General features: G+C 65.4%; 4 protein-coding genes across 6 annotated transcripts; 3 read left to right on the top strand and 1 right to left on the bottom strand.

The window, feature by feature from the left end:
• The first annotated feature begins 792 nt into the window (after nt 1-792).
• On the top strand, nt 793-1,531 carry RNF224 (ring finger protein 224). Its single transcript, XM_016211818.2, has one exon. It carries the CDS (start codon nt 808-810, stop codon nt 1,276-1,278), a length of 471 nt encoding a protein of 156 aa, XP_016067304.1. The 5' UTR covers nt 793-807; the 3' UTR covers nt 1,279-1,531.
• Nucleotides 1,532-2,918: 1,387 nt separating this feature from the next.
• Nucleotides 2,919-7,986, top strand: SLC34A3 (solute carrier family 34 member 3). Of its 3 annotated transcripts, XM_087823264.1 has the most exons (13): nt 2,919-3,003; nt 3,682-3,801; nt 4,045-4,134; nt 4,497-4,625; nt 4,706-4,849; nt 4,921-5,032; nt 5,118-5,313; nt 5,477-5,566; nt 5,662-5,749; nt 5,835-6,002; nt 6,085-6,201; nt 6,283-6,407; nt 7,498-7,986. In XM_087823264.1, the coding sequence occupies exons 1-13, from the start codon at nt 2,919-2,921 to the stop codon at nt 7,960-7,962; spliced, it is 1,929 nt and encodes a 642-aa protein (XP_087679390.1). In that variant the 3' UTR covers nt 7,963-7,986. The 3 variants fall into 3 exon arrangements, with proteins under 3 accessions (XP_087679390.1, XP_087679392.1, XP_087679391.1); XM_087823266.1 differs by lacking the exon at nt 2,919-3,003 and having other exon boundaries at nt 3,598-3,805; nt 5,477-5,560; XM_087823265.1 differs by lacking the exon at nt 2,919-3,003 and having other exon boundaries at nt 3,598-3,805.
• A 4,908-nt stretch (nt 7,987-12,894) lies between these two features.
• TUBB4B (tubulin beta 4B class IVb) lies at nt 12,895-15,310 on the top strand. Its single transcript, XM_087823086.1, has 4 exons — nt 12,895-12,984; nt 13,282-13,390; nt 13,470-13,580; nt 14,090-15,310. Exons 1-4 carry the CDS (start codon nt 12,928-12,930, stop codon nt 15,148-15,150), a joined length of 1,338 nt encoding a protein of 445 aa, XP_087679212.1. The 5' UTR covers nt 12,895-12,927; the 3' UTR covers nt 15,151-15,310.
• Nucleotides 15,301-18,298, bottom strand: CIMIP2A (ciliary microtubule inner protein 2A). The gene is made up of 7 exons (XM_016211840.2): nt 18,243-18,298; nt 17,040-17,254; nt 16,692-16,954; nt 16,477-16,603; nt 16,101-16,195; nt 15,691-15,808; nt 15,301-15,389 (listed from the first exon to the last, which is right to left on the bottom strand). Exons 1-7 carry the CDS (start codon nt 18,296-18,298, stop codon nt 15,301-15,303), a joined length of 963 nt encoding a protein of 320 aa, XP_016067326.2.
• Nucleotides 18,299-18,724: the final 426 nt, after the last annotated feature.

Here is an 18,724-nt window from a genome sequence, read left to right as displayed (position 1 = left end):
GGCTGACCCTGGGAGGAGGTGGCTCTGATGGGAGTGTCCTGTGCCTCAGAGAGCGCCTGGGTGGTCCATGTGTATACATGGGGACCTCCACACCTATGCTTAAGCGCCTCCTTGGGCCTTTCAGGACCGGCCACCACCCCATGATAAAGGCGGGGATGAAGGCGCTGGGGCAGATGAACATGCACCCTCACACTGATTGAGCTGGGGAGAATCAGGTCCTCAGGACTCAGCCAGTGGGGGTCCTGGCAGGCTTCCTGGAGGAGGCAATACTTCAACTGAGATGAAGAAGAGGCATTACCCAGGTTAAGACCAGAAAGCTTTTCTAGCATGGGAGAGGGAGTGTGAGAGAGGGGGACCGGAGAGAGTATGAAAGTGGGGGGGTCGAGGAGGCGGGAAGATGAGCCTGGAGGAGCAGCAAAGCCAGGCCTGGGTTGGGGGTTGGTGGAGCTGGGTCTGGGCATGAAGGGGGTGGGGGCGGGGTGGAGTGGGGGGGCGCTGGTGGATCCAGTTGCAAGCGCTTTGTGGCTGAAAGGGGAGCCCGCCCGCCTGCAGCCACCACCTGCCTCCCTGCTGACTCGGGCTCGGCCAGTAACGTGAGCCCCAGGGAGGGAGCCGCAGGGTGCCCTGGGTCCCCCCACCTCCGGCCACTCTCTGGCTGGGCATAGCCACCCAGCAGAGCGAATGCAGGTAAGAGAGGCCTGGGCTCCTGTCCTCTAGGGTGGGCTCCCGGTGCCAGGGCCCTGGCCATGCAGGACAGCGGCAGAGGCGGGCGGGGCTGGCTGCAGCTCTCTGCGCCCCTCCCCTAGGATGCTGCAGCCAGAGGGCCTCCAGGCCCCCGAGGAGGGGACAGCGGCTGGAATCCGGCGAGGTGACTGCATCGTCTGCTACTCAGCCTACGACCTCACCGGGCACTTGCCCCGACGCCTCTACTGCGGCCACACCTTCTGCCAGGCATGCGTGCGGCGGCTGGACATGCCGGCCCACGAGCAACGCTGGATCCCCTGCCCGCAGTGCCGCCAGAGCACACCCACGCCCCGGGGAGGGGTCGCCATGCTGGACCTCGACCTGGCCGCCTTCCTGGCCATCAAGGCCGAGAGGGAGCCGTCCCGCCTGGAGCCCCGGCGCCCCGTGCCCCTCAAAAGCAGCACTGCCGTCACCCAGCAGCCGGCTGTGCTCTGCCCCACCCTGGGCGCCCAGCCTCACTTCCCTCAGCCCACCTGCTGCTGCTGGGGCTGCAGCCACCTCTGCTGGGACCCCCCAGGCAGCCCCGAGGTCTGAGCTCCGGCTGCTGCAGCTCCTTGGGCAGGGCAGTGGCCGCTCGCGGCATGCGGGCCGCTGAACCCCTGACGGAGGCACAGGTTGCCCAGAACGGCCTGGGGACAGAGTGTCCCGGGTGCCGCACCCTATGGACACCCCCAGGCCACAGCCTAAGGTCAAGGGCTGTGGCCACAGTGCTGTGAGACTCTGTAGGGGACCAGTGACTGCCTGCCAAATCTGGCCAGGATGCCCAGACCCTGAGCTTGCCTGTGTGCAGACCTGGGGGGGGGCAGTGTTATTGGAGTCCCCTGGCCCAGCCCACACCCAGACTCAGCTCAGAGAGTGGCTCTTGTGGGGGATGCCGGGGCCCAGCCAAGGCCCTTCCTGGTCCTGCCGGAGCGGGTCTCTCCTCCCCTGTGAACGTCCCAGAGGTCTGAGCGGGAGTGGAGGGAGGGCCGCTCCTGCTTCCCTGGCCTGCAAGGCAGCCCCGTGGACTCCCTTCGCTCAACAAAGCTCGCTGAGCTTCCGCCACGTGTCGGGTGCTGCTCTGGGAGGGTCCCCCGCGGGCATAAAGTCAATGCTGCGACAAGTGTCCACGGAGAGGGTCAGCTCTAGGCCCAGAGAGGGTGGGGACCTGTCCGAGGTCTCACAGCTCAGGGGGGCCAAGGCCACACTGGGCCCTTCTCTGGCCCTCAGCTTCCTTCCGCCTCCCAGTGGCCACGGCAGGTGCTGGAGGTTACGGGCACAGACACCCCCGCAAGTTAGGCCGCAATATTCTCACCACCCCCACGGGGGAAGGAGCCGTCACTCAGCAGCCCCTGGGAGGGACAGCCGGGCCGCCGTGGGTGGTGGGTGGCAGGAGCGGGAGGGATCAGGGAATTTGCTGAGAGGACACTCAGAAACCTCCTCTTCCCTGGGGCAAAGTCCCTCAGGCACACGGGGATTGGTGGGCAGTAGACAGGGTGCTGGAGCCAGCAGGCCCCCTGGGGAGACCAGGCCTGAGGGGGAGGGGCTGGCCCCAGCAGGGTCTGGTCTTCCTCCCAGCATCGAAGGAGCAGGAAAGGGAGTGACCCCAAGAAGAGGCACCCCACAAGCGATTGGGCCGGTAGGGCTCAGGTGTGGAGAGTGGGGTGGGCCAGGTCTCCTGGTCCAGGGTGGAGAGCTTGGGCAGTACTATGGCCTGGGGGGCTGCCCTCCCCACACGTGCAGATGGGGGCCTGACACCCTGGATTCTTGCTGGCCACCACCGGAGCGCAGCCTGCAGGGAGCTCTGCCCAGCCCTACCCTGAACCCAGATCGAAACCGGATAACCTCAGGGGTCTGGCCTCCCTGCCAGATTAGTACAAAGGGCTTCCCTCCCACTATCTGCGGGGCAGGGACAAACAGGCCCAGATAAGGTCTGCAGAGCTGCGGGCAGAGCCCCTAAGGGTCCCCAGGCTGACCCGCCAGAGGCGGGCACTTGGCCCTGTCCTGGGCGGGCAGCTGCTTGTAGAAGTCCAGCACCAAGGGCCAGTTTCCAGCCCCACAATGCCCGTGGCCTGGAGCACCTACCCTGGGGTGGCAGTGGGACCTGGACGAGGCAGGTGCCTAGGGCTCTGACGGGTACCCCTGAGGGCCTTGCTCCTGGGTAAACATTAATGGGGCTCAGCACAGGGCAGGTCATGTGTGCGCCCGGCGGATCTTTGACCTGCGGCTGCTCCCGCCCTGTGTCTCCTCCCCGCAGGTGCCCCCTCACTACCCACACAGGTAGGAGCTTCGAGAAGCAGGAGGGGGCCCAGGGACACTGGGGCCAGGGCTGGGTTACCTCCAGGCCCAGGGTTTACCACCGGCCCTCCCAGGACAAGAGACGGGCCTGTGGGCAAGCAGGAGGAAGGGGTGACAGAGAGTGTCCCAGGATCGGGCCCTGGGGATGGGGAGAGAGTGGAGGCAGATGGGGCTGAGGAGAGGAGTCCTGAGGTGGAGTGGGGCACCCTGGCTCCTTGCCCTGCCCCCTGCACTGGGGGTGAGGCTGTTATCAAGAGGAGAAGGCACGGTTTGGTATCAAATGCCAAAGTCTAAGTCATCTGCAATGGCCCTGATGACACCTGATAGAAGAGGTCCCCGGGTTCCAGGTTCCCAGCCACTTCCAGCTGGTGCCTCAGCACCCCCTGCCCCAGGCCACCCACCAGGCCTGCTTCCAGCCAGGACCAGCGAGGGAGCCGGCAGCCAGGGCCACCCCAACTCGGCACCCCGAAACTGGACAGGGCTTCCTGACAGCCTTCTGAGGTCACTGTAGTCATCTGCTTGTGGGCTGAGGACTGGGGGGGTCGTCAAGGCCAGCAGGGGGTGGGAAGGGAGGACAGCTTCTGAGATCTCAGGTTAGGGGACCCAGGGACCTGGCAGGGCAGAGGGAGGAGAGGTGTCTGACCTGCCTTTCCCCCCCAGATCCGGGCTTGGGCCTGGGTCTGTCCCTGCCCGAAATCCATGCCGAATTCTCTTACTGGTGGCCAGGTCAACCCCCCTACTCTGGACACGGTTGGCCTGGTGGACCAGAGACTAGGAAATGCAGGTATCAGGAGCCCAGCCCTTGACCCATTGCTCTGGGGAGGTGGGGAGGGGGCTCATGACAACTGTGGTCAGGGCCAGATGAGCTGGTGGCCCCCTTCCCCCCTTCCCCCCCCCCTTCCTGCTTCTGTCCCTCACCCCAAGCGCCGGTGCCACGGTCCTCCCCCACCCCCTTCTGCCCCCACCTGGGGGTGTCCTGGAACCAGCTAGGTCCCTGGCTCTACTTGACCCTGACCCCGGCAGGGACCTCCAGTTCTGCCCCCGTCTTGGAAGAGGGGGACGTGGACCCCTGGGCTCTCCCTCAGCTGAAGGACACTGGCCAGTCCTGGAAAGGTAGGTCTAGAGGTGCCACGGAACTGGCCCAATGGGGCTCTGACACCCTAGGGTCTGAGCATGGAGAACATCCCTGGGGAGAGAGCAGGGACGGGGTTTGCCCCAACAGGGAACCCACCAGAAAGACGACCACCCAGGGGACCCTTGTCCCTCCCCTCAGCTGCCTGCCCTGCCCAGCCTGACCCTCTTCCTGCCTCCTGCTGGCAGTGAGGCTTCCAGGAGGCCCCACAGGCTGTCCACTTGGCTATTCTGCAAGGGAACAGAGGAGGGGGCCCAGGCCCTGCCCTGGGGGGACGAGCAGGTGGACTAGCAGGGCAGGGAAGGTGGGGCTGGCTGAGAAAAGCCTTGTCCTATGTCCTCAGAGCTCAGCGTGGCCGGCAGGGTCCTGCAGGTGCTCATCGGCATCCTCAGGGCCTGTGGGCTCCTGGGCAACCTCTACCTCTTCATCTGCTCCCTGGACATCCTCAGCTCTGCCTTCCAGCTGCTGGGCAGTGAGTGACCAACTGGGCAGGCAGGGAGGGGCGGGCAGCCGGGCCTCCTCAGCCTCAGTGCACCCCTCTCCCCGGCACAGGCAAAGTGGCTGGAGACATCTTCCAGGACAACGCGGTGCTGTCCAACCCCGTGGCCGGACTAGTCATCGGGGTGCTGGTCACGGTGCTCGTGCAGAGCTCCAGCACGGCCTCCTCCGTTGTGGTCAGCATGGTGGCCTCCAAGTGTGAGTGCCCCTCCTGTCCTGGGACGGTGCTGGGTGGGTGGGCACAGAAGGCTGATGTGGCGCCCCCGCAGTGCTGACCGTCCCGGCGTCTGTGCCCATCATCATGGGTGTCAACGTGGGCACATCCATCACCAGCACCCTGGTGTCTATGGCACAGTCGGGGAACCGGGACGAGTTTCGGAGGTGAGTGGCCGGGAGGGCGGGGGGGGGTCAGGACTGCGCCGAGGCGGCAGCAAGGCCGCCTACCACTGTGTCCACGTGGCTGCAGGGCCTTTGGCGGCTCAGCGGTGCACAGCATCTTCAACTGGCTCACGGTGCTGATCCTGCTGCCGCTGGAGAGCGCCGTGGGCCCGCTGGAGAAGCTCAGTGGCCTGGCCCTGAAAGCGGCCAGCCTACAGCCCGGGGCACAGGCGCCCGACATCCTCAAGGTGCTGACCCAGCCACTCACCCACCTCATTGTGCAGGTGAGGACAGCGGCCGCCCTTGGAGGCCCCTGTGCCCAAGCAGTCTGGGGGGAGGGGGGTCCAGTCATGGCCTGGGCAGAGGGGACAGAGGAGGAGGGTCTGAGCCCTGTAGTGGGCAAGTTCCTGAGAGTCCAGCATAGGATTGTGACGCCTCTGTCTGCAGCTGGATGCCAAGGTGATTGCCAACAGTGCCACCGGCAATGCCACCAACAGCAGCCTCATTAAGCGATGGTGCGGCACCAGGGAGGTGACGGTGAGGTGCCTCCGACCGCTGCCCTCCAACCTGCTGAATCACCCAGTCGCCCTGGCTCTGAGCCTGCCCTGAGCCCGCCCGGCTTGTCCCCTCAGATCCCAGGAAACAGCAGCAACTGTGGAACGACCACGCCTGGCCCCTGCCCTGAGGCAAATGGCTCAGCCATCACGGAGCAGCTGCCCTGTGAGGCCCAGCGCCCGCCCCCAGCCCCCACCCGCCCCACGCTAGCACCACGGCTCCACCGCTCACCCGCCCTGCCCTGCTGCAGGCCACCACCTGTTCATGGGCACCGGGCTCACAGACCTGGCCGTGGGCTTCATCCTGCTGGCCGGCTCCCTGCTTGTTCTCTGCACCTGCCTGGTCCTCATCGTGAAGCTGCTTAACTCCATGCTCCGTGGCCGCATCGCCCAGGCCGTGAGGACGGTCATCAACGCTGGTGTGCTGGGGCACGGGGCACGGCCTGGGGTGCGGGCTAGGGTGGAGAGGCTGGGCCGGGGCTGACCCGGTTTTCCCCCCAGACTTCCCCTTCCCGTTCGGTTGGCTCAGCGGCTACCTGGCCATCCTGGTGGGCGCTGGCATGACCTTCGTGCTCCAGAGCAGCAGTGTCTTCACAGCAGCTATTGTGCCGCTCATGGGTGAGCCTGGTGGGCAGGCACCCAGCCGTGGGGCGTGGGGGCGTGGGCTCAGGGCCCCGTGGTGACCTCTGGCTCCTCCAGGGGTCGGGGTGATCAGCCTGGAGCGGGCGTACCCCCTCTTACTGGGCTCCAACATTGGCACTACCACCACGGCTCTGCTGGCTGCCCTGGCCAGCCCCTCAGAAATGCTGCCCAGCGCCCTCCAGGTACTGCCCTCCCTCCCTTCCCCACTCCCGGGCACCCCAGTCCCCTTGCATCCAGCCCTGCAGACGGGAAGTTTGAAGCCTGCCCTGGGCTGGCCATGGCTTAAGCTCTCCTGGGACCCACCTCCAACCGCCTGCTCAGGCCAGCTGCTCCATCTCCTTGGACCTCAGGGACCCTGTGGGCATCTTGGGGACCACGGGTCCTGTTTCTCCTTCCCTGCGATCTTGTGCAGTCCTGGGGTGCCCTCTGCACCTTTCTCCCTGTCCTACCTCCCTACCCTGTGCCCCTGGCTGCGTTCCTTCCAGGCCTCCTAGCCCTGGGGGGCCTGGAGCCCCTCTATTCCACCACCTCTAGAATACTGCTCCCCCCTCGGTCACCTAAACCCAACAGGTCCCTACCTGGATGACACACTGTTCCTGCAAAGGCCTGCCCTACCTGTGCTGGGCACTGCATGCCTCCAGCAGGCCTCTCCCCAGCCCCAGCTCTGTGCCCTATACCCCGGCCCTTCCACCGCTCTGGCTGAGCACCCCTCCTCCACCGCCTCTGCGGGGGCACCAAACAAGTGCAGCTCCCGAGGGCACAGTCTTGCTGGGCTGCTGCCCACAGGGAGAGAGAACTCTGGGCCCTCGTCAACCGAGTGGACACTCAGGCCCTCCCTGTGTGGGGCCCTGCTCCCCGTTCCTCCAGGAAGCCCTCCAGGCTGTGCCCACCAGCACCCAGCTCAAGTCCAGAGGCCCCTGGGCGGGGAGGGTGCAGGGGGGGTGCCTGCACCTCCTCCCCACAGGAGCCAGGCCGGAGCCGAGGGCCGGGTGTCCACACCCAGTGAGCGATGGAGGCCCCCGGCCACTGGGCATGAGGCTGGGCAAGCTAAGCCAGCCCGGGAGAAGGGAGTCGAGCCCGGCGGCTGTCCTGGGAGGTGCAGTCACCCCCAGCGAGGGGCGGTGCAGGAGGAGCGTGCCCTCCCCTGGCCGGAATCTGCCCTCGCAGGTGGTGTCTCGGCCAAAGAGCAGGAGCCCAGGCTGGCCGTGGGTCGAGGGCCTCGTCTGGGGGGCAGCGGCCAGGCGACCCGGTCACGCCCCGCCCGCCCCCCAGGTTGCCCTGATCCACTTCTTCTTCAACGTGGCTGGCATCCTGCTGTGGTACGCGGTGCCCATCCTGCGGCTGCCCATCCCGCTGGCCAAGCGCTTCGGCGACGTGACCGCCCGCTACCGCTGGGTGGCGCTGGCCTACCTGCTGCTCGGCTTCCTGCTGCTGCCGCTGGCCGCCTTCGGCCTCTCGCTGGCCGGGCCCGCGGCGCTGGGCGCGGTCGGGGGCCCGCTGGCGGCGCTGGCGCTGCTGGCCGCCCTGGTCAGCGCCCTGCAGCGGCGGCGCCCGGCCTGGCTGCCCCGCGCGCTGCGCTCCTGGGCCTGGCTGCCCGCCTGGCTGCGCTCCCTGGAGCCCTGGGACCGCCTCGTGGGCCGCTGCTGCCCCCGCGGGGCCTGCGGCGCCGCGCCCGCCGACACCAAGGAGGCGCACTGCTACGAGAACCCCGAGGTCCTGGCCTCCCAGCGGCTGTAGGGCCCCGGCCCGGGCACCCCGGGGGCCCCGGGAGCGGCGGACTTCGGAGCCGGCGGGCTCGCCCTCTGAGCAATAAACGAGCTGTGGCCCAGCTGTGGGTGGTCTTCGCGCGCGCCGGGCGCTGCCTCCCCGGGGACCCCCACCCCCGCTCCCTGGGGTTGGAGTAGTGCCCTTGCTGCCCCCTAGCGGACACGCGGGGCGCGCGGGGAGCTGACCCACGCGCAGGTGTGGACACAGGGAGGACCCCCGCCCCAGGCCGCAGCGCTCAGCTCTCCGCGGCCGCCGGGGCCCGGAGGCGCCCAGCAGCGCTGGGGCACGGAGTCTCCCCGGGGTAGAAAGCTGGGGTCCGGGAGGCTGCACGCGGCTGGGCCCTGGTGGGGGCGGGGAGGTGGTGCGGGAGGTGGGTCCCGGGGAAGTGGTGCGGGAAGCGGTGCGGGTAGGTGGGTGCAGGCTGGGCGGCCGGTTCCCGCCGCCTGGAGGATGCGCCGGGGCGGTGCAGGCGTGTGGCAGCGAGCTGGGGCCGGGTAAGGGCCGGGCGCCCCCCCCCCCGGTTCTGCTTTTCCCCTCTCCGGGGTGCGCCGGGAGCAGGGCCACGCGCAGGGCCGGCGGGTCGGGGCGCCTGCGCTCGGTTTTGCGGGCCGCGGGGGGTGCTCAGCCCGGGAGACTGGAAGCGGGGGCTGCGCCCACCCCCGGCTCCGCCCGCACCTGGCGCCCAGGGCTGAGCCCCGCCCCTTCCGGGGCCGAGAGGCGGGCACGGGCCTCCCGCCGGGCGAGCAGGGCGGGGCGAGAGCGGCCCCACCTGGGGCACCTGCGGGGGGAGCGCTGTGCCCTCCCCGCGGCCCCCGCCCTCCCGCGGCGGCGGGTCGGGTTTCCACACAGGAAGGTTTGTCCGCAGTCAGCGGGCAACCGGACACCAGGGGAGCGGCCGGGCCTCCCGCCCCTCCTGCCCCTGCGCCCGGGGCGACCCCCGGCCCCAGCCTGACCCCTGCCCGGTCTGAGGATGCTGCCCTGACGCCTGGGAGAGGCGGGGTGGTCAGGAAGGTGGGGGGTAGCCCAGGGCCCATTATTTTTTCCACTGCACTTTCTAATTTATTTTAGGGAGAGTGGAACATGCATTCGTTGGTTGCTTCTTGTCTGTGCCCCAACTGGGGATGAACCCGAAGTTCTAACCAGCTGAGCCACCCGGCCAGGGCGAGCCATCGCCATCGTTACTTATGATCAGTCCTTCTACCCATCAGATTCCTTCAGTGTCACCCACACACACCATGTCCCCAAGGTCCTCTCAGTCCCCTTCCTGTGTTCCCCAGTCCCCTTAGGTCCCCCTGGCCCTCTCAAGCCCCTCAGTAGCCCCCCACCGTGTTCCCCAGGCCCTCTGTCCCTCACCTTGCTCAGTGAACCCCAGCCCCCTTAGACCCCCTGTACCCCAGGTCCCCTTCCCCCAACAAGCCCCTGGGCCTCCTGAGCCTGGGTCCACCCTATCTACCAAGGGAAGTAGCCTCTGTCTGGAAACCATGGGGGGGCCTGGTGGGAGGACCCCTGGAGCAGGCTTGTGCACCCCAGCTTGGCTTCCCCCCACTTGTGACCCCAGGACACTCCTTTGGGTCTTACATCAGCCTCATAGTCCCTCTGACGGAAGTCCCCTGGGGAGGGGCTGGCCTGGGCAGTTCCCTGGGGAGAAAGGGGAGGCAGTGAGAGGGAAGAAAGTACCCCACGCACCTCTCCTTCCGGGGCGGGTGAGGCCGCCCACAAAGGCTGACCGCCAGGTCCTTTGAGGCCACAAATGACTGTCTCCCTGCTGCCCAGCTCAGAGGTAACACACCCTCCCACTGGGACCATGGCCACCAGTAAACAAAGCCATCCTTGTGGATGTCTCCAACAGCTGCTGGCTACACCAGGCGCCCAACACTCCCACGGCCCTGCCTGGGCTTCCCTGCGGCGCCTCCAGGGCCTGCCTCCCACCTGGCCATAGGCCCCCACTGGGCCCACTGCTCCATAATGTGGCAGGAACACCCTTGGCTGAGGGTGGGGACCTGCAGGCCTCCCCACCCAGCCCTGTGCTGCAGCAGCAGCCATAGTCCTGAGGCTCAGGCCCAGGGACCACAGGGAGGGTCCTACTGTCACATTGCCAGCCAGTGTCCACCTCAATGGGGCAGGGCAGACAACCTGGTGCCACAAAGAGCTCTGGGGCTCACACCTGCGAGGGCGACACACCACTACTGTTTCTCTAAAATGGGGGTGCCATACTGAACTGCCAGCCCTGTGGGCATTGGTCACAGGGAGTGGGGCCTTTCCCAGTAGGGTCTCAGGCCACACAGCCTGGGGAGGAAGGAGGGCTTTGACAGAATCCTCCAGGACTTTGCTTGCACTGGGTGGAGGCAGGGAATCTGAGTTTCTTCCTTTCTCAGTGATTCATGGCAACTCTGCTACGAGGCCCAATGGCCTCTCTTCTGCATTGCCAGGGCCTGGCCACAGCTGCTGGGGCAGTTACGCTAGCTACACTGTGAGGACCCAGGACGCCACATGGTGACCCAGGGTACCTCCCATGCCATGGCCTGTGGTCAACAGAAGCCAGGCTCACCTTCCTGGCCGGTTTGCAGGGGACAGGCCTGGTCCCAGAAGCCCCACTGGGCCCAAACTGCACTTTGACATGGTGACTGCAATCCTGAGGAGCCAGCTGCAGACCACTCTCCCGGGGATGCAAGGGGGAATGTGTAACTGGCGGGCCGCCTGTCCCCACATCCCCATGGCTTACCCGCAGATGAACAGTTGCTGCAGTGACGTGCTGCAACACCGCAGTATGCCACAATACCCTGCCTGGTGTGTGTATCGCAGGTCGAGGGCCGGGAAAGAGGAGCAACGAGGTATTGCCCCAACAGCCTCACACTGGGGCACAAGGGAGGGTAAGAAGTTTACTGAAAAAAGCAGAATTGAGAGAGGCCCATTGGCCACCACCAGGAAGACTGGCCAGGGCCGACCTAAGGGTGTGATCTATCCTTTTTAAGACATTACAAAAAAATAACACAAGTGTACTGTTGATAAGGCCATACGTTAAAGGTGCCGCCTGTAATTTAACTTTTTTCCTTCGTAAGTTTTGCCCTCCCCCACGCCCCAGACGTAAACAGATAAAAGTAAAGGCACTTGTCCGCCCAGGCGTGCCGATCCGTGGTTGTGTTGGTGGGCACCAGAATGCCACTGGAGTCAGACCAGACCTGGATTCAGCAACCTCGGTACTTGAAAGAATTCAGAGCCAAACTCAAATTATAAAAGAAAACTTATTTAGAAAGTCACAGAGGAAGAAAAAATGGGCTCAGGACAGAAATTATAGAAGCAAAAGGGCCTTTGGAGTTTAGGATAAAGGAAGGTAAAGGTAACTCGCCTGGGGGGGCGGGAGGAGAACCAGAGACCGAGGGGAAAGGTGAGGGCTGGGTCCTGCGTCCCAAAGGCTTGTAAGGGCGGGGCTTTTAGGGGAAGTCCCAGGGGAGGATCGCCCTAGAATGTTCCTCAGCTTTCCAGGTGCGTCCTTCAGGGTGGGGGTCTCTACTGACTGGTGGGGCCGGGGGACTGTTAGTCAAGGCAGCTGGTTCTGATGCCAGGCAGGGAGGGCATCGCTGGCTGGTTTGGCTGCTTTCCTGGGCGGGGAGCTGAAACACAACTGAGGCCTAGACATGTTTGATGTGGGTCAGAGCCTCAACCTCCTGGGGCGTAATTAAAGCCTAAGGGCTATTCTCTGCCCCCCCCCCTTGTTCATTCCCCCTCTAAGGGGGTGTAACCCACATGACTAGCAACATGCCAGGGGAGGAAAGGGTCAGGAAAAGTCCGGGACAGCGTGACCAAGGATAAGAAAGGTCAAGGGGTCTAAGCCGCATGACCAGCCATCCGCCGGCGGAGGAAAGGTCACCCTGGGGAGAGGTCCTCGTTGCGGGCCCGGAGCTTTCCGCCCCGGTGACTGATCTCCCCTACCTGGCCCAGCCTCCGCCGGGCAGCAGCGCGGAGCTGGGCGGCCGCCTGCGCCCCGGGGGGTCTGGGCGCCGCCCTCGTCTCCACGGAGCTGCGCGGCGCCCGGGCTGACTCCAGGGCGACGGGAGCGGGGCCAGCGCCGTCTCCACAACAAGCTCCCGGGCCGCGCGCGGGCCCGCTCGCCCCGCCCGCCCCGCCCCGCCCCGCGCGGGCCCACGTGCTCCCTCACCTGACCGCCCCCCGCGCGGGCGAGCGGCCCGAGGAGGGGCGCACCGAGCCCGAGCCCCTCGCGGCTGCGGGGGAGGCAGGGCCCCGACTCCAGCGACGGCGCGTCCCCGAGCGCCGCGGCCCCTGCGCGCCCGAGCCCGGCTGTCTGGGGGCGGACGGCTTCGCGCCCCGCCTCTGCTCCGGGGCCCCGCGGGGTGGCACGGGCCCCGCGCGTCCTCGCCTCGCGGCCGTCCGGGGCAGCGGCGCTCCAGACGGCGCTCGCCCACCGGGGCTGCCGGGCCGCCGCCCCGTCCGCGTTTTCCCCGGGCTCCCGCCCTGCGCCCCGCTCCCCGCGGCTCAGGGGCCCGCGCGCGCCCCCAGAGCCCGCGCGCGCCCGCGGCACTGCGGCGGTTACCAGGACGCTGGCCCCGCGCAGCCAATAGCGCCAGCCCGTCGGCGTGCTCTCCGGAGCCAGCCAATGAGGGCACAAATCAATCATTTGAAACACCCAATGGACGGAGCACCGCAGCGCGAAGGGGGGTACTTCGAGAGAGCGAGCGGGGCGGCGGGTGGCCAATAAGCAGCGAGCGGAGTGGAGAAGGCGGGCGTTAGGCAGCTCGATTGACGGGGCTGCAGTCAATCCAGCGAGGCCGCTCGCCAGCCTCGTTCTGACCGCCCAATAGGGGGCGGGCGGGGGCGGGCGCGGTGACTATATAGGCGTCGGCGGAGCGTCGGTTGTAGCATTCTGCGCGCCCGCTGCTCGGCTCCCGCTCCTGTCTCTCCGCCTGCGCCGCCGCCGCCATGAGGGAGATCGTGCACCTGCAGGCCGGCCAGTGCGGCAACCAGATCGGCGCCAAGGTGGGCGGCGGGGCGCGGCGGCCCTGCGCGGCCGGCCTGCCGGGCGGGGGGAGGCGGGCGGGAAAGATGGCGGCGGGCGGGCGGCGCCCCCGCATTGCGGCCCGGTGCGTGGCCGGAGTTCGGGCGGGGGTGGCGGCGCGGGCCCCCGGGGGACCGGCGGGGCGGCCGGGGGTTGGGGGAGGGGAGGGAGCCGGGGGAGGGGAGGGCAGGGCAGGGCCGGGCCGCGCCCGTCCGGGGCGGGGCCGGCCCCGGGCACCGCCGGCGTGACTCAGCCCGGCCCGCCCGCGTCCTCGGCAGTTCTGGGAAGTGATAAGCGACGAGCATGGCATCGACCCGACGGGCACCTACCACGGGGACAGCGACCTGCAGCTGGAGCGGATCAATGTGTACTACAACGAGGCCACCGGTGAGGCCCCGCGCCCCGCCCGCGCCCGCCCCCGCCGCCCGCCGGCCGCGGCCTCACTGTCGCCCTCCCGCCCCCCTAGGTGGCAAGTACGTGCCCCGCGCGGTGCTCGTGGACCTGGAGCCGGGCACCATGGACTCCGTGCGCTCCGGGCCCTTCGGGCAGATCTTCAGGCCGGACAACTTCGTCTTCGGTGAGCCGCGGACGGGGGCTGGGTGGTGGCCGGTTTAGCCAGGGCGACTGAAAGGTCAAGAGGTGCCCAAGGTCACCGCCCTCGGGGCCGCAGAGACAAGACCTGATCCGCACTGGACCTGGAGCAGAAGCTGGGGCCCCGGCTGGACGCCTCCCGCCGCGCGTCACCCAATCCCTCTCCTAAAGCAGCTTTGGGAGGAAGGCCCAGCTGTCCGATCGGGGAAGGCGGCGATGTAATCTCCCCGCCGCAGCGCAGCGGCGGCTCATCTGTCCTTGGGAATTGGCAGGGGCCGCCGTGGGAGGGGCTGGCTTATTGTTAAGCCATCGCAGCTCAACCCCTAAATTAATTTTTTAACTAGGCAGGTTGCTGCCTTATTTGGGGGTCCAGCTGCTTTACCGGTGGGGTGAGCTCTATGTATCACCTCACATCCTGTTATTTGGTCTTTTTGGCCCAGTGATTATTGGTGACACACGCCTGGCCAGTGTGTGACCGGCTGCCCTCTCTTGCAGGTCAGAGTGGTGCCGGGAACAACTGGGCCAAGGGGCACTACACGGAGGGTGCAGAGCTGGTCGACTCGGTGCTGGACGTCGTGAGGAAGGAGGCCGAGAGCTGTGACTGCCTGCAGGGCTTCCAGCTGACCCACTCCCTGGGTGGGGGGACTGGGTCTGGGATGGGTACCCTCCTCATCAGCAAGATCCGGGAGGAGTACCCAGACAGGATCATGAACACCTTCAGCGTGGTGCCCTCGCCCAAGGTGTCGGACACCGTGGTGGAGCCCTACAATGCCACCCTCTCCGTCCACCAGCTGGTAGAAAACACAGACGAAACCTATTGCATAGATAACGAGGCCCTGTATGACATCTGCTTCAGAACCCTAAAGCTGACCACACCCACCTATGGCGATCTGAACCACCTGGTGTCGGCCACCATGAGCGGGGTCACCACCTGCCTGCGCTTCCCGGGCCAGCTGAACGCCGACCTGCGCAAGCTCGCAGTCAACATGGTGCCCTTCCCCCGCCTCCACTTCTTCATGCCCGGCTTTGCCCCCCTCACCAGCCGGGGCAGCCAGCAGTACCGCGCCCTGACGGTGCCTGAGCTCACCCAGCAGATGTTCGACGCCAAGAACATGATGGCTGCCTGCGACCCCCGCCATGGCCGCTACCTGACCGTGGCCGCTGTTTTCAGGGGCCGCATGTCCATGAAGGAGGTCGACGAGCAGATGCTTAACGTCCAGAACAAGAACAGCAGCTATTTTGTCGAGTGGATCCCCAACAATGTGAAAACAGCCGTGTGCGACATCCCGCCCCGGGGCCTGAAGATGTCAGCCACCTTCATCGGCAACAGCACAGCCATCCAGGAGCTGTTCAAGCGCATCTCGGAGCAGTTCACCGCCATGTTCCGGCGCAAGGCCTTCCTGCACTGGTACACGGGCGAGGGCATGGACGAGATGGAGTTCACCGAGGCCGAGAGCAACATGAACGACCTGGTGTCCGAGTACCAGCAGTACCAGGACGCCACGGCCGAGGAGGAGGGCGAGTTTGAGGAGGAGGCTGAGGAGGAGGTAGCCTAGAGCTGTGTCTGGTACCCGGGAATGCGTGGAAGCCGTGAGAACTCTTTATTCACTCACAGTCTGTCCTCTGATAACCCTATTTCACTGTGTGCACCTGCTCTCTTCCTGTCTTGACTTCATATGCTGTACAGACACCACCATTAAAGCATTTCATAGTGTCTGGCTTCTCCTCTCCAGTTCTTTCTGGTAGGCCTTGCGGGTGCTGTTGCCGAACGTCATGGCGTAGTGGTCCTGCATGGCTGCAAGGGGCAATGCCGCAGCTGAGCTGTGCTTGTCACAGGCCAGTGGCTGCTGGGGGGTGGGAGTCAGCAGGCTCTGAGGCATCCGCAGCCACCCCGGGCACCATAAACCTCCAGAGGGCAAACTTCAACTTGAGGCAGCTGGTCTCTGTCTATGGCTTAGTATAAGAAGTCCTCACGGAGAGAGGGGGTGTTGGACATCCTATCTCAGGGGGACCCCAGGGACATACAGCTTGCGGGGTGCCTGTGCAGCAGCATGAGTGGGGGGCCACCTGAATCCTACAATGTTGATTGCACTCACATGGTATGAACCCCATGTAGAAAGGTATCAGGCCCTTGCTGTTATAGATGGTGTTGCTGGGCCAGTGTGTTTGGGGCAGCCTCTCGCCCAGGGCACAGATGGGGTTTCTAGACAGGAACTGGGGAAACAGGCAGGTGTGACTGGTCTGCTGCCTTCACCAGGTAACCAGCAGCAAACTGTCCTGGCAGGCAGGCATTGGCTGAAGTGGTTAATGCTGAGATTCTCGGGTGTTTTGTCATCTCCCCACAACCCACAAGGCCGTGGGGCTGGGGTGGGGGGTAGCCTCCTTGGGAGAGGGCCAGGGAATCCTGCTGAGCCCAGTGCCTGTGCATGGATGCTCAGGGGCCTGGAGACTGCCTGTGGACCTTGCTGGGTGCTCAGAAGTGGGCCCAGGGTTGATGTCCTCTTACCTGGATTTTGTCAAACTCATCCATAGCCTGCGTGACCCCGTTGCGGTAATTCATCCCCATCACCCAGGCAAACTGGGGGATGAAGCCAGCATATCCTGGGGGGAGGAAGAGGTCAGGGTGCCACCCAAGATCACCACCACCATCCACCTGCTCCTAGTAGTGTCAGGGAAGTCTGTCCAGGCTCCTTCCCTAAACATTGGCATCTGCCTGTTGGGGCCAGGTGGGCACGGGCTGTCAGGCTCTTCTAGCCTCTGGGAAGTGGGGGCTCCAGGAAGAGGGGAGGGCCTGGGTGCCGCCCTCCTCACTTGGTCTCACCCTCATCCTGCCTGGGGCCTGGTGGAGGTGTCCCTCTCCCACCCCAGGCCTCGGCACCCACCAGAGATGGCCTTGCGTTGGATCAGGTTGGGGTGGTCCAGCTGGGGCAGCCTGTGGAACCTGCCTACATCTAGTGTCTCCTGCTGGTGGGCTAGAGGTACATACTCATCCCTCCTGCAGTGGTACATCTGGGACAGGAAGGGGGCAGGTCACCACCCCAGCCTGGCACCTGGGTCTAGCTGGGGTGAGGCTGGTCCCAGCGCATCTCCCCATTACCTGGTATGGCTCAGGGGCCTCTGTGGCAGGGGTGTTGCTCTTCCAGCCCTCCTCCCCGTATGCCAGCTGCAGGCCTGGGTGTCCGAGGTCCCTAGAGTCCCTCTTCCTGCCTGGTGGGCATGGGGGGTAGGGGGGGTAGGGCATGAAGCCTGCAGGCAGTGCGACCTGCCTGGATGCATTCTCTAGCCCTGGTGGTCCTTCAGTGTCCACCTCCTGGGGTGAGAACTTGCCCAGGATTTCAAAGTTTTTGTAGGGCTTCAGACCTGTATGGACAGAGCATTCGTGAGCAACAGTGGGTAGGAGGGGGAGGAGTGGGGCAGGCGGGTGGGGCACGGGACCGTAGCTCACCGGTGTAGTGGGGGATGTAGGGCTCAATCAGGTCCCGGCAGGGGATCAAGGGTGGCTTGGACCTGCTGAAGTCCTCGATGAACTTGGGCTTGGATATTGGGGACAGCACGGAGCAGGGGCTCTTCTGCACACTGGGGTCCGTGAGCAGCTGAGCTGTGGTGCGCCCATAGGTGTTCCCCACCTGGTAGCGTAGCTGCGGGTAGAAGCCGGCGTAGCTTCGAAGGGAAGAGGAGGAGGAGGGGGCAGGGCCCAGTGGGCAAGGGCAAGACCCAGCCTGCCAGTCCCAGCTAGGCCAGGCACCGACCTCAACCATGGAATGGAGGGTGCAGTGCCTCCTGGCTTCTGGGGCTGTCGAGGCTTGAATGGGCTGCACATACCAAGCACTGAGAACTTGCATTGTCACCCCCATCGCTGGATTGCCGTCCCCCAACCCATCAAGGAGCTTATAGATGACATTACAGGGAGCTGCCTGGAAGCATTTACAGGGATGGTGACTGTCCAGGCCCAGGCCTAGGTAGCCTGTTGTATACAAGGTGGTACCACTGAGAAGGCTTGGCGGGATCTGGCTCAGGCTTTTGCCAACCAAGAGGCCAGTGGCCAGTGAATGGGACCAGGATTTGGGAGGCGGACGGGAGGGCTGCTGGTAGAAGTAAGTGATGGCTGAGTTGAGCGACACTTAGCCTTGCGGGAGGTGGTTTGGGCATCTCAAGGGCCCTGAGGGGTGCGGAGCCCTCCCTCTTCAGTCTCTCCTGTCCCACCTCTTCCCCCAGAACCACTGTGAAGTCAGGTCTGGCTCCCTGCCCACCCTTTCCTTGCTCTCACATGGCTCTGTGTGGTGGGCAGGAGTGCACGTGTGCACACACCCTCCGTGAAGGGTTTGGTTAGATTCTACACCTGGGGGCTACCTAGTGAGGCAGCCCAGAGTCTGTGCCGATCAGTTTACTCTGGGTGCTTATCTCCTCTTTCGAGTGTGGAACTCTATGGAGTGAACCTCAGGCATTTTTCCCCACCAACCTCTGCCAGCCGCTGGACTGTCTCTGGTTTTCTGCTCTTGACATGCTGCCCACCTGGTATGGCACTCAGCACCACCAGCGGGAGGGTAGGCCTGGGCCTCACCCCTCTCCCTGGGGACCGAATCTGGGGTTCCCCTCAGCTGGCCTGAGCCTGCTCCCCCAGCCTCCCCGCAGGGGGTCCAGAGCTTACCCAGGGACATAGTGAGGTTCGGGCGTGATGAGGTTGTGTTTCTGAGTAGCTGTCATCTTGCCTCCACTTTTGCTGTGTACCCCCTTCCTCCAGTCTGGCTCCCTCCCCTGAGGGGAGTCTGTTACCTGGCAACCATTGTGAGAAAGCCCCATTGCTGGGCACCACCTGGGCCAGGCCTGTCCTTAACCCTGTGAGTGCTCCCATTTTACAGGTAGGACACCAAGGCCCAGACAGGCAATAGGTTGGGAGGTGTGACGCTGAGGGCCTCAGGGTTCAGAAAACTGGCACTATTGCTGCAGCCAAGTCCCAAGTTGGCCCTGCCAGAGAGTAGGGGCCAGGATTACCCCCAGGCGGCCAGCAGCCCCCAGAGTGAGGCTAAGGGAGCCCCATGCACCCCAAGTCCTCTCCTGAGACCGGAGGCATGGAAGCTTCAGAGGCATGCTGACAAGCTCCCACAGGGAGTTTGAAAGATCTTTCCCTGG

This window comes from Miniopterus natalensis, chromosome 12 (assembly GCF_054644295.1).
Source record: "Miniopterus natalensis isolate mMinNat1 chromosome 12, mMinNat1.hap1, whole genome shotgun sequence".
In the NCBI taxonomy this organism is placed as follows: domain Eukaryota; kingdom Metazoa; phylum Chordata; class Mammalia; order Chiroptera; family Miniopteridae; genus Miniopterus; species Miniopterus natalensis.
The sequence above is the reverse complement of the archived record's forward strand: the minus strand, read 5'-3'. Positions and strand labels throughout refer to the sequence as shown.